This window comes from Amblyomma maculatum, chromosome 9 (assembly GCF_055883805.1).
Source record: "Amblyomma maculatum isolate TAMU_Amacu chromosome 9, ASM5588380v1, whole genome shotgun sequence".
In the NCBI taxonomy this organism is placed as follows: domain Eukaryota; kingdom Metazoa; phylum Arthropoda; class Arachnida; order Ixodida; family Ixodidae; genus Amblyomma; species Amblyomma maculatum.
The window spans coordinates 56,253,766-56,271,283 of NC_139352.1; the positions used below are offsets into that span (position 1 = coordinate 56,253,766).

The window sequence follows — 17,518 nt, forward strand, 5'->3', positions numbered from 1 at the left end:
TTGATTTTTATGGCAGTTTTTATTGCATGTAGCGACCGCAGAGCAGCTTTTAAAACAATAAGTTTAAACGGTCGGGCCAATATATGATTCTTACCAGTAGGTTCGAAATAAATATAACCAATTCCGTCCGAAAACCAATTACGGCCTTTAGTGTTGCCATCTCTACTGAATAAATTTGGATTTACAAATGGTTCCATTCGCTCTGTAACCGCCAATTACATCCGAAATCTGTTCCTTTAGTCTGTTGTTTTGCGTGTCTGTGCAGTGCATTTTGTGAAACGTTTTGCTGTTTATTCACTATCAGAGGTCGAATTGTTCTTTTTTTTACGGTTCATTGAAGTTAGTTGTGCGTTATGAATGGCCCTCGAGTCTGTGCATTGTAAGGAGCCAAAAGTGCTGACTTTTATTTGTTGCGCGATGCCTGCTTTTTTTTTTTTTTTTTTTTTTCACCCAACCGCTAGCCGAAACAGTATAAGGGTTGGGAGCTTTCGTCAAGCAGCAATTGTGGCTTTTTTTTTTCCTTCTCCTCAGCCATGTATTTGACTGGAAAATAAAACTTACCTTACCTTAACTAACCTTACCTTGCCTTACCTTAATACGTATTTTATGCATATCAAGATTGTACAAAACAAACACCAGCCCACATAAACATTGCCGCTTGTGTGCGGGGCTGGGTAGCGGGGCTGTGAATTAGATGACGCAACATTGGGAAAACAGTACAGCAAAAAATAGCGATAGATAGGGCACCAGAAATTACTTGTGAGATTTGAAAAGACAAAATAATAAAAAAAACTATGTAGGTTGGTTTAGGCGGTAACACTCGAGATGGTTTAAATTTTGTTTTGCGTTAGGTTGGAGCATAATAGATGCATATTTTTCCAGTGTTAATGACATGCGCGATAGAATATATTTTCCAATAGGAGATATGCAAAATAGGTAGCGCCATCTAGTTATAGCAAAAGTAACCATGTCAGCCATGTTTGTTGGGTCAAGGAACGTAGCCGACGGCAGCCGCCAGCCAGCAGTCGCCGTCGACGCAGTGTATCTTGGTACAGCGTGCTGCTTGTTCGGAGCATATTTGTGTTCTACACGATTTTTAATTCTCTTTGCTCGCTGGACGATGCCGTCGCACTGCTGCGTTCCGCTATGTAAACAGCGAGGAATCATCGATAGCGACGGAAAAAAGGTACGTGCTGCTCGATGTTGCGGTTGTTGCTCCGTGATGAAATGGCCGCGTCTGAAGAGCTACCGCAATTGTTCTTGGCGCATGAGCCAAGGTGTGTAAACTAAGCTAGTTTTATGCTAGCCGGTGTTTGTAGCGAAACTCAATGACTGCGCCGTTTGATAACCTCCTCGGCGCTTAGTTATCGCGCAGGATGCAGAGTGCGTCCATCTCGCGTTTCCCACGGTGCCGCGATAGTTCTCAGGCTTGATGCAGCAAGCAACTTAGCAGGGCTTAGCTGTATAAACGGCTGATTTGTGCCGCATGCAGAACCAAACGCTAGCGATTATTTCTGCACCCGGTCGCGTCGAAGATTGTTGGCGGCTCCGATGCGCGATGTGGCCGCGAATGAACTTCATACGTCCAGAAATCTTCCGTGGCAAAAGCTGGTAACACGCATAAATAAAAGCTTACGTTCATTTGTGTATGTTCTCCACAAGTGCGGACATTATCGAAAATAATCGTGCAACGAACCTTGCCTAAGCGACGTGAACATGCAGGCTTGTCTAGAGCGTTCCGTTCGAGTGCTCCGCTGGTTAGCTGTAGAAGAAGCGCCTCTGGCTGTAGAAACAGCTGCAAGAGCCGCACACGGAACCAAACGCTAGGGCTCGATTATTTCTGCACCCGGTCGCGTTGAAGATTGTGGGCTGCTTCGAACTGCTGTGTGCCCGCGATCGCGCTTAAATACGTCCAGCATTACTTCGTGGCGAAAGCTGGTAACACACGCAAATAAGCTTACATTCATTTGTGTACGTTCTGCACAGGTGCAGACATCATTGTAAAATCGTGCAACGAATATTGCCTAAGCGGCGTGAGCAGGCTTGTCTATAGCGTTCGAGCGGTCCACTGAGGAGCAAAGGCTACTAGTTTTGAAGCTCGGACTCTGCTCTAGCGAGGCTGTATAAGACAGGCAAGAAAGGCGGAAACACAGTGCCTTTAGCACTGCAGCTATGCTATGATTTCACTTTGCTGGTAACTGCAGGGCTTTAGACAAGTCTGCTCATGACTTTATATTAATGACGAGTTGATATCACTCAGGCCGCAGTCACCTGAGACTCTATGCCACTGACCGGGAGTGCGTGTCCGATGTTAGCATCAATACACAGTTGTTCACAGGTGCTCCCTGACTTTTTCAAAGTAAGCAAGTTTCATGTGGTGACTGGAATCAAAGCAGCTCCTAACAAGTTATTTGTTATTCATTGTAGCTAAAGGAACTTTAGGTCATCATGTTACCTCAAGATTTAGGTTAAGTAACAGTTGTTCGTGTTTTTTTTATAGGTGTCTTTTCACCGTTTCCCCAAGGATATCGCGCTTCGCAAGAAGTGGATCATCGCGATCAAGAGAGATGAAGGCCCGAATTTTAAAGTGTCTGAGTATACGAAAGTATGCTCGAAACACTTTCGAGTGTGTGACTACATTCCTGGAGTGGCTAGTGGTCACAACATCCTCAGAGACACAGCAGTACCTTCTGTGTTTAACTTTGCCAAACAGCGCAAGCAGCGGAAGCCCCCGAAGCAGCGTGCAGCACTGCCAGCCAGGCAAGCCGCCAAGCTGCAGGATCAACTGCTGCCGGTGCAAGATTTAACGCCAAATGCACCACAGCAGACTCCACCTGATTCTAGCGACGGCAACATGGATGTGCAGACTGGAGATATGTCTGAGCATGCTGGTGCAGATCATGCGCACCATGAAAAAGTTGAACATCTGGTCGCTGTGATTGACAGACAAGACAAGGATATCAGAAAACTTCGTGATGAATGCAGCCATCTGAGAGAGCAGCTGCAATCAGCAAGGGCTGAAATTCAAGAGCTGCGATCAGAAAAAGATAGCGTGACTCAGCAGCTCAATGTAGAAAAAGAAAGAACATCTCCTTTTTGTATCGACCGGTTCAAGCAATCAGATGAAGCTCTTCAGTTCTATACCGGGCTGCCGAGCTATGAGCACTTCACATCCCTCCTTGTATTCCTGGAGGCTGGCGATGGTGGCTGCAATGTGTTGCGTGCCGAGGGATCCTCTGCAACAAGGGGCCGCAAGAGAAAGCTCAGCACTGAGAACCAGCTTTTCTTGGTTTTGGTTAGGTTGCGCCTGGGATTGTTTGAGACTGACCTTGCACATAGGTTTGGCATTACGCAGTCAACAGTGTCTAGGATATGCACATCATGGCTGAATTTCCTTTATGGTAAATTGGGCACTTTGCCATTGTGGGCATCTAGGAAAGTGGTCGATGACTACATGCCAGTTGTATTTGTTGGGGATTATGCATCAACAAGGGTAATCTTGGATGCTACTGAGATCCGTTGTGAGGTGCCATCATCTCTCTCACTTCAGTCAAGCACCTACTCCTCATACAAGTCCTCAAACACATTTAAAGGGCTGATAGGCGTTTCTCCTAATGGACTTGTAACATTTGTTTCTGAGCTTTTCACAGGGTCCACTTCAGACAGGGAGTGTGTCGTAAGGAGTGGGTTTCTAGAGCTGGACTTTGAAGAGAATGATGGTGTGATGGCAGACAAGGGATTCGTTATTGAGGATCTCTTGGAAAGCAAGGGTGTGAAGCTAAACATACCCCCATTTCTAAGAGGTGGAACATTCTCAAAAGGCCAGGTGCAAGAAACTAAAGAGATTGCTTCACTCAGGATACATGTGGAGCGGAGAATACAGCGGATCAAAGGGTACCATATTTTTGACCGACCGATTCCACTTACTCTGGCACCAGTTATTAATCAGATTTGGACAGTAGCAGCTATCCTCACGAATTTCCAAACTGCTCTAATTCAGCGTCAAAGCAATACAGATGTTTTGTGGGCGTTTGATGACTCCACATGAGGTTATATGATGCACCGCTGCATATCCAGCAGTGTCAGCTACTTGGTGTTTGCAGCCACATGCACAGAATGACCAACTCGTGCAAAGTTCCATTCCTGCACCGTGTCATTCAGAGGGTGATGAATTCTTTACATAGTTGATTGGATGACAAAACCATTAAATGTTGCATGAGTGCCATGCTTGATGGAGCATTTATTATGAAACTAGAGGCAGTGCTCCACCCTGTCTTTTGTATTGCTTTATTTCTTTTTTGCGAGCTTTGTACAACCAGTTCACTCTATGCAGCTTGTGTTGTTGTATGCTCGACTGTCCTGTTCATTAATGTCGATAACAAAATAGAATATGAAGAACGAAATATCAGGATTAACATGCAACTGCACCCATTATCATGAAAGTTCGTGCACTTCGTCTAGATTAGCTATTGTGTTCCACTGGACTGCATATCAGAAATTGTGATTAACATTGCATTTAACTGCATAGAGGTCATGTATGGAAGGTAATAGGTCATGCTGGAACGCTACTTATATTTTCATGTTTTGTATGTAATGGTGAGAAGATTCATTTCTGTTAATGTGCGTTGCTATAGTTTTTTGCTCTTTATTGTTGTGTTCATATTTCTGGCGTTGCAAAGACTAGTGATATGGGTTTTTTTTCTCATAATTTTTTCATTGTGATATTGTGGTCTGTACTGTGGATTTTCACTGCACGTTTTGTATTCTCATATTCAGAGCATTTGAATATGGAGGCAAAACAGCTCTAAGTATTATGTATATTCACATTTGAGATCAGGCAGGATTTCGTAAACGCTACTGTACAATGAATTATACCCACACTATCAATCAGGTGATAGAAAATTGCTTGTAATATAATCAATCTTTATACATAGATTACAAAAAAAGCACTTGACACCGTTGAAACCTTGGCAGGCATTGTGAAATCGTGGTTTAGAGGAGCCATATGTGAAATTATCGGAAGATATTTATATTTCCACGTCTTACGAGACATTCGTATTGTGCTGTCGCAACCTCCCATTCACACACTTGCCAGTCTGACCCACATAGGCCTTACCGCAAGAGAGTGGAATCTTGTAAACCACTCCTTCAGCACAGGCCACCAACTTGTTTTGGTGCCTGACACAACATGATTATTGTTTTTATCGGATCAGAAAAGGAGGGTTAGGTGCTTTAGCTTTTGGTTGTACTTTCGTTCCCAGTTTTTTGTCTCATCCTCATTCATGTAGGTGAAGATGAAAATGCAGCAAGTTTGCCCTTGTGTTTTGTGCTGTCTTTTTGTATTCTGTTAGCGCACCGCTACTTTAAAGTGTAACATTAAGAGACTGCTGTCTCTTAATGTTAGCGTGCAGAATGGTTCAGAAAAAGACAGGAAGCGTGCCGAATGGTTCAGAAAACAAACGCGAAGAAAGAGGCCTTTGCCCTGTGTGGCTACAGTCCGGCTGATAACTTCTGTTTAGCCTGCATGCGAAAATTAAAGGCTCCTCCTACTTACAACATATTGCAGCATATGACTGAAAAAGAAGCTATCCAGCTTTGCCTTCATGCGTGTCCACTCTGCTTCATCAAAGCAAATGCGCTCTATGACAATCCACTTTTCCGAACAGACAACAAAGTCCCCCCACTTGCATTCTGTCAGAGCCATTTGGCCAAGTACTTGGGCGTAGTATTCATGGTCTCTTTTTAGACTTGGTACATCATTTTCAGTAAATGTCATGCAGAACTCTGCCGACCTAGCTTGCTCTGGCTCGCTGTCCTTTAAAGAGTATGGACACTTGACCTCAAGGACCCCGTATGTTTGTTCTTCTGGGTCATACACAAGCCTGTCGGGGCTAGCGCCTAGCCATGGGCATTCTGGGTGTACTACCAAGCCGCAGTGCTGCAGTGTAACATGATGTCCTAGGTTCCACATGGTGACACAATACCGGTCTGAGGCCGCACTTTCATTCCTTTGTCCATACTGAATAGCACGTACACGGGACAAGTCCTTCGGTTCAATAAGATTCCGCAGGCCCTTGTCCGTCCACTGGTCCCTTTTGAGTACTCTCCCAAAGCACGACGCAGTTAACCTGTTCAACCGGCCCTCCTTCCAGCATTCACTTCGTGCTTGTTGCCTTGAATTGAGCTCTAGCCGCCTGGCATCCTCAGGGGATACTTGCATTTCCTGCAATAAACAAATAGAACAAAGCATAAAGCGACAAGTTCCAGCAGCTGGCTGTTGAGAGCCACATTTTAGTGTGAAAACTACACGCGGGCAAACTCAACCAAGAATGTTATAGTTTTCATCTGCCAAGCTCGGGGAAAAAAAAAAAAAAAAACTTGTCAAAGCAGAACATTTCGATCCCAGGAATTTCTCATGGGAAACAATTATTCAACGTCGTAGCTATCACTACGGCTGATCAGCCCGCATGTTAAACTGAAACACACTCACTCTGTGCATTCTACATTGTCTCCATCAACGTCCATCGATGGGCAAACAGCTTTCGCACGTCCTACTCTAACTATCTTTAAATAATTAAAATCATACCATATTTTGTTACCCCATCAACTTGAAATAAGTTCCATGATATATGTCCTTAGTGTTCTCACTGTGGCTGAGTACACTGTCTTCATGCAGGATTAAACCGTGCTGTTTCTACAGGGTTGCATCTCTACAAGTAGACTATACAGCTATTAAAGAGTGCAGTGCTGTGAATGCTTGCAGTATATAAGCCTGCCATATTACAGGGTTACAGTTAACAATACTGCACTAGGGGGAAGTGAGGCGAGGTACTTTAAGCTCCACTCACCCTCAATATACTCCATTCATCTGCACTGAATCTGTCGACAAATGTATGCGGCACAGCTTGGTCGAACAGGAATAATTCTGGGACTAATAGGAATACTCCACTTCCATCTGGAATATTTTTCCATGTCTTGAAGCCTGCAGGCAGCTTTTTTTGCTGGTAGGACAGTGCTGAGCCAGGAGGTGCCATCCCTAGTTTGGTATCCTTAAAAGGTCCCTTTGCGGTGCACAGGGCAGCTGCAAATTCATTATTTCCAAGTCGACTGAGACTTTCACCCAACTTGTGAAAACTGTCCAGTTGCTGCTGCTCCTCTAACTTCTTAGCTCGTGCATCATACACTTTTGCAGGTGTTGGTAGAAGGGTGCCATCTTCACGAGGGCTCCTCCAATCGACGTCGAGCACACTCATTGGCCTGATGTTATGTTGTCGAGGGCGCCTCCATTGCTGAGGGAGCTCCGTGCATGACAGCTCTGGTGGTGCTTCTTTAAATCCTTTTTTTTTTAACAAAATCATGAGCCGCAGGGCAGCAAGAATATGGCTGCACGATCCGCTTGTCCCAGCAGCACATTCACATGTTGTGTCAGTGACTGTAGAACTGTTCAACTGAAATGCCAGATGAACCTTGTAAGGCCGGCCTGTTTTTTTCTGGCTTCTAAAGCATGTCGCTCTCGCGTAGACGATGCCAAGTCTGTAAAAAAAAATATTTTAAGTACACAGAATGACTTGCCTCTTATGTCCACTGGACAACAACTTAAAATCCCTCTGTAACCTTTGTGTAATGAACATTTTATCAGTAAATAAGATATCAGTTAATAAACATGAACTGCATGATAACCCTGCTTCGTGCTATGTCCTTCATACGATTCGTGCAAATTATTGTCCCTCCTACTACAGCTCAGCCACAGTCCTACTCTTGTATGTGTCCGCTATAAGTATGCAGGTGACGTAAAAAAAGTCCGTGCAAGCCACGGCGAAGCAACGCATTGCTTTTACATCTGCGGCACAAGGCATGCGTTAATGAATGGGAAGAATGCCAACGAGAAGCTGGTTTATCGCCATACACATTGCAGAGCAGACACAAAGATAGTACGAACGCTCATCCGAGGAAAGAATAATGGGTGAAGTCTGGCGTACAAAGTATTGTTTCCCGTGCTTTTTACACTCGCGCATAATACTGACTGCAGCATGTCAGCTGAGCCGCGGCCACGACGCGATGTCCCACCAAGTTTGGTGTGTAGCTGCGAGCACGACGCGCAGCTTGCTTAAGGAACTATGGAATACATTGTTTGCCTTTTTTTTTTTTTTGCCGTTCTTGCCGCTTAAACTCAGACTAAACTGGCGTACGTCTATCTCGAAACGCGGAGCACACGGTCGTACGGGGGTGTCACTAGGGCGTCAGAAGTAGCCCACATTCGCGCAAATGGCTTCTGGCTAGGAGCAATGCTGGCTAAAAATTGTAGCTCATATCATGCATACATACCTTGAGTCGCAAATGTTAGTCGACACCGATGAAGGCAATGTATAGGCTTCGACGGCAAAGATGTACGACTTGTTTTGCTGCCGACTCGACGGACCTGCCGACGCACATAAGCCTGCTAACGTGCCCTCAGACAAATGTGAAAGGGCTTCCAAGTCGTTTTTCCACATCGCATGGTCAGAATTTGGGAAACGCCGTTGTTCTGCCATGTCAACGTCGCACGCTACTCAGGGACTGTCCGGCTGCAAGGTGATACGTGCGGCAATGCAATATGCTCCGTACCAGCCGGCGCTTGACCTAACAAAGATGGCGGCCCGACTTTTGCACCCAGTGTTGGCCGACGTCGAAGTAATTTTGCATATCCCCTATTGGCGAAAAAGGTCGTATATCAATGTTTGGGATTTCAAAGGAGCTCTGGACGAAATTAGTTTGTACATTGAGAAAAATAAATAACGTGTTTAAGTTACACGTAAAAACTTTCTGAAAGAATTATGGCTGACTGTCGTGACTGCGAACTGTGTTGGCGAAACTTGTTGCAATTCCATGAAGTATGCGGCCTTGCGCGTTCAGTTACTGCCTTGCAATCTTCCACAACATCGTTCAAATTGTTGTCAAATACACACCGCGTTTGTTTTTTATGGCAGAGCTACTGTGCGAGTAATTAAATATAAAATTAATATTTTCTTTCTACGCACTGACAGGTCGGAACACTCCGATCAATGTTTATTTCGTTATTAACAATACACCACTGCAACCTTAAAACAAAAGTGATGTCCAAGAACGCTGGACTTCTTTCACTCTTGTGCAGTAGAACATCAAGGTCAGGTAAAACCTTCTGAAAACCATGTTAATACCCTGTGACACAGAGAGCCGAACACCGCTCCACTCGCATACTATACTCCGTTTCATACATCAAGTGCAACACTGCCAAAGCTACAGCTCTTGTTTGCGCTCTCCGCATCCGCGATGAAAAATAGTGCCTGCTCTTGAAGAGAGGAAATAATAGTTATTTTGTCTGCAAGCAATGCATCTTACATTTGCCATCAACTTCATAAGTAGCGCTTTTTTAAAAGAGAAAGGATCGGATTTGGTGAGTTTTTGTTTTTTATGTCGTTTTCGTTCGTGTCGCGTTTTAGCTGCCCCGCAACCTTGCCAGCTGTGCCACTAGATGGCGCTGGCTGTGCCCTCAGCGCTGCGCATCTCTTTTTGATACTTCGGTACACATTTTTTCTACAAGATCCGCACTGCGAAAATGTCTAGGCATGCGAAGCAAGTTATTGCAAACGTGTATGCTCGGAATAGAGCCCGTTTCCGCAGGAACCACTCGGCCACAAAACGAGTGCGTAGTTATACGCCTCTTTTTTTTTTTTCTTGCAGACTACTTGCGTAGCTTTCGCTGCGTTGCACCTGATGTATGAAACGGAGTATAGATGGATGCCCAGACGGCTGGGGCAGAGATGGGGCGCGGACTCGATATTAGAAAGCAATCGGCAACAGGTAAAACGCGGGGATGAAACTTGTAGATTTTCACGGTCCAAAATATTAGAGATTACCGTAATCCGCGATCCGCCACCGTGATTCTCTACCGCGCGTGGGCGGGGCGCTCAAGCTGATTGGTCCCGACGCGGCAGGTCTGTGTGCCGACATCCAGTATGTGGTGCCATCTATAGGCGTCAAGGGGGTTGGCGCATGACCAGAACCGCATGCCCATTGGCGCATGATCCGCCATGCGCGATGGTGGATCACGGTAACGGATCGCGGATCACGGTAAGCTAAAACTCTCTATTATCAGGATATGGTATCAGTACTGCATAGTGCTCAGATAATAACGCTCACATGCACGTGGCACCTACACTGGCATTTCGCCACGCGCGCCAACAGATCTTCAGCGTGTGCACGGTGATCGCGTGCGCCGAGGACCTGTTTCCCCAGGTGCGTGCCCGCAACAACATTAACAAGGTGGCCTTCTTCGTGTGCATCGGCATGTTTGTGTCGGGCTTCCCCACCATCACCGAGGGCGGAACTTACATAGTCAAACTGCTGGAGGAGCAAACCGTCAAGGGCATCATCGGCCAGTTCATTCCCCTCGCCGAAATCGTGCTCATCATGTACGTCTACGGTAAGATACCTCCCGTCGGCTTTCCTTTGAAACATTCATCTTCCATTCACTTTCCTTCCTCTATCGTCTGCCCTACTGCTTTTCATGTATCAATTCGCTGCACCCTTGGCTAATCGGGCGCACTCCAATCGGACGCACACCATTTTCCCCGCTCTCTTTGTCGCTTAGCCCCGAAGTTTTTTCGCGATTTTAGGTAAAGGGGCTTAGTTCACAACTGTGACCCGCTGCCTAAGCGCTTCGCCTTGATGACTCCGGCTCAATATTTGCTTACCGCTAAGTCCTCATTACGAGCTAACTAAACTAAGTCACTTCATCAAAGAGGAAAACATCCTCCTTGGAAACTTCGGATTTAAAGGTTTAGTCTGGTTCGCCCTAGCGAAAAAACTGTGTCACAATAACCTCATACAGTTTTCTCATACGAAACTCATACTAAACTCATACAACTCTTCAATAATTTTATATATTTCTCATAAGTTGAATGATATTTGTATGAGATAATATGAGATTTGTATGATTTTTATGAGTTTAGTATGAGAAATCTGTATGAGGTTATTGTAACTCGTAGCTTTTTTTCACTAGGGCGGTGCTCCAAACTGGCCGCGTTAGTGGTCCTGGGCCGTCCTTTTGCTAAAGTCATCATCTAAGTTTATTGCTTTGACAATATGTCCTGCATTCTACTCTGCACTTCAAGAGTCTACATCGTTTTTCCACAGGCATACGTCGGTTCTCGTTTGATGTGGAGTTCATGCTTTCCCGAGCTCCCAACGTCTACTTCAGGACATGCTGGACCATTGTGTGCCCACTCGCCCTAGTGGTATGTTTAGGCAACTTCATCATCTGCATGGAATTACTGAATTCTTTTGAAGAGTTTGTGTGTGTGTGTGTTTTTTTTTTGCAATGTACGCCATCACAGCACAGTAGAGTTTGTTGAAAATTTCAAATGAGCGGACAAGTGAATAAATTGATGTTTTCTTATGATTCCGCCAAATGAAACGGGCATAATGTATCTGCCTCAACTGTTTCTGGCCTTATGTCACGGACACATTAAGCGTGTGCCATGATTCACCACGTTATAGAGCTGTTGAATGTCCCGCCCGCTTTTTATCGTTCGTATTGCAGGTCGCCTGCATTCACACAATAAGGTCGATCAAGACTCCCGTTTTCTTCAACGTTACCATACCAAGCCAGTACCAGGCGCTCGCCTGGATCGTTGGCTGCGCTGGATTGCTGCAGATACCAATCGGCGCTTTTTCATCTGTCGTTGAGAATATTAAGGTGAGTATCCGAGTGTCTAGAGTAGACCTAAAATTCTGAAAACCTCGCTACTTAAAAGCTAAGCGGCAATCTGGTGGTGGCTTACTGCGTTCAATTTACGTAGAGTATCAGCCTTTTGCAACTTAAGCTCCAAATCTTACACAGCACAAATTAGGGAGGGCACAAAGGTTCACGAGAGCATACTCTGTTCTACGCAGATTGTAGACTGCGTGCTACAAGAACGTCTTTGAATGTCGCAAGAGAAAGCTTTGTTTCTTTTTGAGACCTTCAGAAAAACATTTCCAGGTCTGCACTAAAGTCTGCTTAGGTGCAAAAGTGCGAAAATTTTGCTAGCTCTGTCACGCCGCTCGGGTGGCTCGCCCGACACTATGCTAGCGAACCACGGCCTCATTCGCTCAGATGGCTTGTGTACATGGCACATTTACCTAGGTTAAATTAATAGAGCGGCCCAGATCGATCTTCATGAAGACGATGCTGTTCACCGCCCAGAGCGTAGTGTGTTTCTGTGCGAACTTAATGAAGACGGCGATGTTTACTGCATAGCGCGAGAGTGTGTTGCAGTTATACATGAGGCGTGATCGACTGTTACAGTATAGTGCTCTCCACTCTGGGCCAATGAAGCTTATCTGTTCGTTCTGGCGCGATTACGATAACCAGAGGCGGTGACCCTTTTTTTTTAATGTCAGTTCGTGTGCACGCACTCGGTCCACGAATAATGTCCGTGCCACTAATGAGGAAAAGAAATGTTTTCGCATTAATTCAGACAGCCGCAATTAACGGGCTTGTCTCGAGCTTGAGGCAATCAAATATAAAATAAATCCGAAGCCTGGAAGTTGACAAACTAGCTAAAAATAAAATATGGCAATCCTCGAATATGGGAATGATCATTGCCACATTTTTGTAATACCAGTGGTGAAGCTGCCAATCACCCAAAATGCTCAACATGGAAATGGTCATCCCCAAATTTTGGTAATGTGTGTGTGTGTGTGTGTGTGTGTGTGTGTGTGTGTGTGTGTGTGTGTGTGTGTGTGTGTGTGTGTGTGTGTGTGTGTGTGTGTGTGTGTGTGTGTGTGTGTGTGTGTGTGTGTGTGTGTGTGTGTGTGTGTGTGTGTGTGTGTGTGTGTGTGTGTGTGTGTGTGTGTGTGTGTGTGTGTGTGTGTGTGTGTGTGTGTGTGTGTGTGTGTGGAAGAAGCGTACTAATCACTCGTTTACTCTAGTTTTTCAGCGTGTAGCCTCGGTTTGCCGCCTTGCCATATTTCTCTAGGTAGGTGCTTCAGGTGTTGCTTAGAAGGAAGGAGCCCTAATTGAGGTATTTATCGCAACTTTAACCGAGGAGATGAAGACGACGACGTCCGAATGACAGCATAAAAGTGTGGCAACCTAGCACGTCAAGAAACCGACTACCGAGATAACGCAGTGGTCTGAGGCCGCAGCCAAATAATCATACCTGTTTGCATTGGCTCTGGTTTGCAACAAATAGGAGACGAGGTTTTGCCAGCGGCCGCTTGAAGGAGGCTTCACGATCACGGTAAAATCTAAGAATGCGGGTAGGAAAATTACTTCAAAAGCAAACTCTGTGGATGTGTCCAAGGAGACAATTTGGCAATGCCGAACCAATACAAAATCATGCATAACTGAAGGTAAATTTACCCCGATAAATAAACGTCCCCTCGTCGAAACAATGACTCGGCTTGCGAACTGAGGTTCCTTTCAGCCCTTGTTCACTCCTTTTTCATGTCAGGCTGATTTCGTTACCCATGTGCTCTCTCGAAGCCCACATGCGGAGAAGTGTGGAATACATAGCAACGCGTACATTCCGGACTCAGTGGTGAGACCAACGGGTGGCACCGACAGAGAGGCAGCGTTCGCATTGCCTTATATGGAGCTGGCAAGAACTACTATAGTAATGTATGCTGCCGCGAGATTGGTTAGACATCTGTCTCATATGGAGTTGGCATGGACAACCATACAATCTTTAAAAAGGGCACAACTAGAACGATTGCGAGATCGGTTAGACCATTGCGTCATATGACGAATTCAATCAATCAATCCAAGCGAGGCTTATTTATGAAGAGAGATATATGTTCGAAATATTACGAAGATAGATATGGAGCTAGTAGGTGGTCCAGCTCAAAATAAACTTAATCAGACAGCAGTAATGAGCAAAAAATAAACAGGGAGGTCTATAGTAGCCTATATATGTGGTGCCGTCGAGAGGCACCGAGGTCGACTAGCACGCTGATATACGGTTGACAAGGACATCAATGGCAATCTCCACCACCACAGAGCCTGACAGCTCGGCTGGATCATTGCTTGATATCCAGAGTTCGGATATCCCATCTCTAACTTCTTTCGGTCCGCTTTATTTCGGACGCGTGCCCCTTTGAATATCAAGCACTAACCCTAGTATTTCTGCTTAGCAGCGTTTCGTGCGTGCCCTGAACGCTTTTTTCGTAGAGAAAGCACGGTTAGAACATGTGGAAAATCGACAGATGATACTAAAGTCAGCAAACATTTGCGAGATGCCCCTGGCAGAGAAAAATTATTTCAGCGCAGTCACTTGAGATTTATGAAGATATGAAAGGTCTGAAAGAACATGCATGCAATGTTCCCCCTACAAACAACGAAACAGATTAATAGATTTTCACGAGCAAAAGCACTGCAACATTTTGTTTCTCTCAGAAAACGCATCTCGCAAATTTTCGCAGAAGATAATTTATTAATCCGAATGTGGTCATGATAACAACAGTCGCTCCTTAAAATATGCGAGTTAAGCCACAGTTTAGCCACAAATAATTACTCATAGAACCAACTTTTACCCAGATCATTACGGGTAATTATTCTGTAAGAGACGATTGTCCGTATTTTTCTTTCATCTGGCCGAACGTCACCATGACGGCGGCATCAGACTAAAAGAGCTAGCGGCCAGTCACAGAATTTCCAAGATTGCAGATTCCAACATCGACGATGACCATTTACACCCGACGGACGGTCCGGCAAACCAGTCTGAGTCATACAGCTGCCAGTGCAGAGGTTCATAGCATGAGTCGCTTTGGGACGTTAAACCCCACAAACCAATCAGCCACTGCAGAGGTCCCGTCACCAAACAGTCAGAGCTACAGACGCTTGAAGTCCGGCCGTTGCTTTGTCAGCCAACAGCAGTGACCGATGCTAGAATTGCGACCGAATGGATCCCAAATGGATAATAAATCCCTTTAAAATAAACCCCCGTAAAGTTGTTAGAACTACGCACAGTAGCCGCTCGAGAGGTAAACATAGTATTTACATGATCGTTACCAAACAAATTTAGCGCGGTTAGCATTGTTCTTAAAACGGTCATTATGAAGCAGTTGCCTTCATTTGCTCCCTCTGCTCAAACTGTTACGGTGGTCCATCTCTGAAAATCATTAAAAGATAACAATAAGATCAATGCAGTCTTCCATTGCTTGCTTCACTGCCAGGGGTACGCTACCACCACTCTGTACCACGTAAAAAAACTGGTAGTCAGGCTTGTATTCCTTTTCCCGAAGATTTTATACGTCTGACCCCATCTGGTGCGTCAGTTCCAGTCATTTCCCTCAAAGTGCCCTAACTGCTGCTGGAAAGCTTTTTTTGTTTCATTGAAGCAGTTTCAGAACACAAGAATTTGAATGCTAATGCTCTCAAATGCCGATGTGTGGATACCCTGTTCCGCGAATGCAACTGCACATACCATCATGGCAGTTGTTCTCAACTTAGCCACTAGATGGCACAATCTTCACAATATGGCAGCGACTTTGATAAAATGGTGTATACGTAAACAAGACTGTCCAGACAATGCACCATGTTTAAAAGCTACTCCGGCGCTCTTTGAGTAAGGTTCCTGAACGGAAAAGTGCTCTCAGAGCACATGGTGACACTAGTACTTAGTTTTCCCCCAAAACATGCTCGGTTGTGTGAGCCGCTTGTCAATTGTCTAGAGCAAAAACGTTATTCTTCCCTTAACAAGCGTTCCTCTGGAACTGGCTAGCAAAACCAGCCAGGGCAACGTTATTTTTATTTCTTCTTATTGTCCACACTAACTTCAGTTACTTCAGCTGAATACTTCAAGGAGGCGCAACACTTGCTTTTTTTTTCCTTTCAACATCATATTTGTGCTACACTTCAGATACAAGCTCATGTCCGAAACAAAACAAACCATGGATATCCTTAATAGCGTATGTACCAGCATTGAGATGTAGATCGATTCGCGATTGTCCCAATGTCTCAACCTTCTTACTTCCTGATTAGCTCTGCTGCTAGTATGAATGCGGCGGCAGGCGAAGGTCCCACGTTAGAATCTCGGTCTGGATGTAATGTTTTTCCACTGCGATGTTTCTGGAAAAGCTGCAGAGTTTTTTTTTGCAGCCAATAGGAAGCGCTTGAGAGTGGGTGATAAGGTATAATTAGTATTTTACTGTGGCCCGTCATACTGGGACATTACATGGTCCCGCGGGCAGAACAGGTTATCAGAGTTAAGTTAGTGAAGTTAAGTACAAGAGAGAAGCGATTAGCAAAAGTATATAAAAGATAAAAAGGAAGGGATGGCTTTGATACAATATCAGACTTTCATTAGAGCTACACGGCAATGCAGAAATGCAGGTATCTATTAGCTACATCGGAATTTACGAATGGTTATCTACGAATTTTAGTTTCATAGTTGTCGCTATGGTTCTTTCGATGCATTGGTCCTGCTAGTGGATTGTTATTTTCTTCACTGAATATTTAGGTTGAAGACATTTGGCTGTAGTTTGCAAGAAACAAGAAGTCAATAATTCAAATTAGGAATCAGTTAACAGAGGTCAGTGTTATAATTCAAGCAATAATGAATCAAAAGCAAGATGTGACACCATACTGCACTGCGTGTAATTTTTTCTCACAGTTCCCTCTTCAGGCTCTTCGACCCGAATACCAGTGGGAGCCGAACACGGTGAACCGGGTTAATGCCTACTTTGAAGAGATCGAAGACCGAGGCATTCAGGCGGGAGAGGAGTCCAGTGGAGCCGAGATCCAGGGCGTCCTGTACGATGCCACTGAGGCACTGGACATCTCCATAGATCAGGATGACCCACTCGTCTTCCGCCCCGACATTGGATGAATGTCTTGCTAGTTTCACGCCACAAAAGCCTCGACATCGGCATTATTTGTGTGTCCCGGAAACTTTACCGCACTTGTCTTGGCTATAGTTTTGCGTATTTCAGAAGCGTCTTTATTTTTCTTTCGGCTTGGAGAACATTTCTTAGTTTCCACACGGTGAAGTTTAGGCAAAAATATTGCATTTCCTCAGTTCTTTGCAAATCACCAGAATTGTGTATATTGCCCTTGTGACATACTCTCTCCCACTGTTGCCAAACCACCCCGATAACGGCAGATACGTATGACATACCTGGATAAATTGCTCGCAAGGCCCGATTTCTATCTTATATATCGCGTGTACGGTCGCACGCGCGGTTGTATTTTATTTATATTGATGGGGCATTCCGTGACTTCCCAAGCGATGTCGCGCTTTGCTCCGATATTCACAGCGTTCAAACTGACTATAATTACAGTGTTAGCGAGCAGTCTGTGCGCGATTCGACGGAGCATCAACAACTGTTCGTTATTAAAGAGTTGGGTGTGATCTTCCGCATGTGCGCCACCTACGTTAGCACCAACTTATCTGGTCTGTTATATTTTACCACGAGCTCCAAAAGAACCGTTGTCGAATATGACCAGATCTCACAGTGCGAAGGGTAGGGTGCGAAAAGCAACAGCGAGTGCGTTGAGAAGAAAAACTGAAAATGT

General features: G+C 45.0%; 3 protein-coding genes across 3 annotated transcripts in view; 2 read left to right on the plus strand and 1 right to left on the minus strand.

Moving 5' to 3' along the window:
* Positions 1-16,952, plus strand: part of LOC146179085 (sodium- and chloride-dependent glycine transporter 2-like) — a 41,023-nt gene extending 24,071 nt beyond the window's left edge. Inside the window, exons 10-13 of the mRNA XM_084580108.1 lie at positions 10,204-10,441; positions 11,155-11,255; positions 11,561-11,716; positions 16,617-16,952. Coding sequence (XP_084436234.1) covers positions 10,204-10,441; positions 11,155-11,255; positions 11,561-11,716; positions 16,617-16,832 — 711 coding nt within the window. The 3' untranslated portion in view covers positions 16,833-16,952. The remainder of the gene's footprint in view (positions 1-10,203; positions 10,442-11,154; positions 11,256-11,560; positions 11,717-16,616) is intronic.
* Positions 999-4,088, plus strand: LOC146179086 (uncharacterized). The gene is made up of 2 exons (XM_084578785.1): positions 999-1,186; positions 2,501-4,088. The coding sequence occupies exons 1-2, from the start codon at positions 1,121-1,123 to the stop codon at positions 4,046-4,048; spliced, it is 1,614 nt and encodes a 537-aa protein (XP_084434911.1). The 5' UTR covers positions 999-1,120; the 3' UTR covers positions 4,049-4,088.
* Positions 4,953-8,681, minus strand: LOC146179087 (uncharacterized). The gene is made up of 3 exons (XM_084578786.1): positions 8,326-8,681; positions 6,849-7,533; positions 4,953-6,223 (listed from the first exon to the last, which is right to left on the minus strand). Exons 1-3 carry the CDS (start codon positions 8,529-8,531, stop codon positions 5,534-5,536), a joined length of 1,581 nt encoding a protein of 526 aa, XP_084434912.1. The 5' UTR covers positions 8,532-8,681; the 3' UTR covers positions 4,953-5,533.
* Positions 16,953-17,518: the final 566 nt, after the last annotated feature.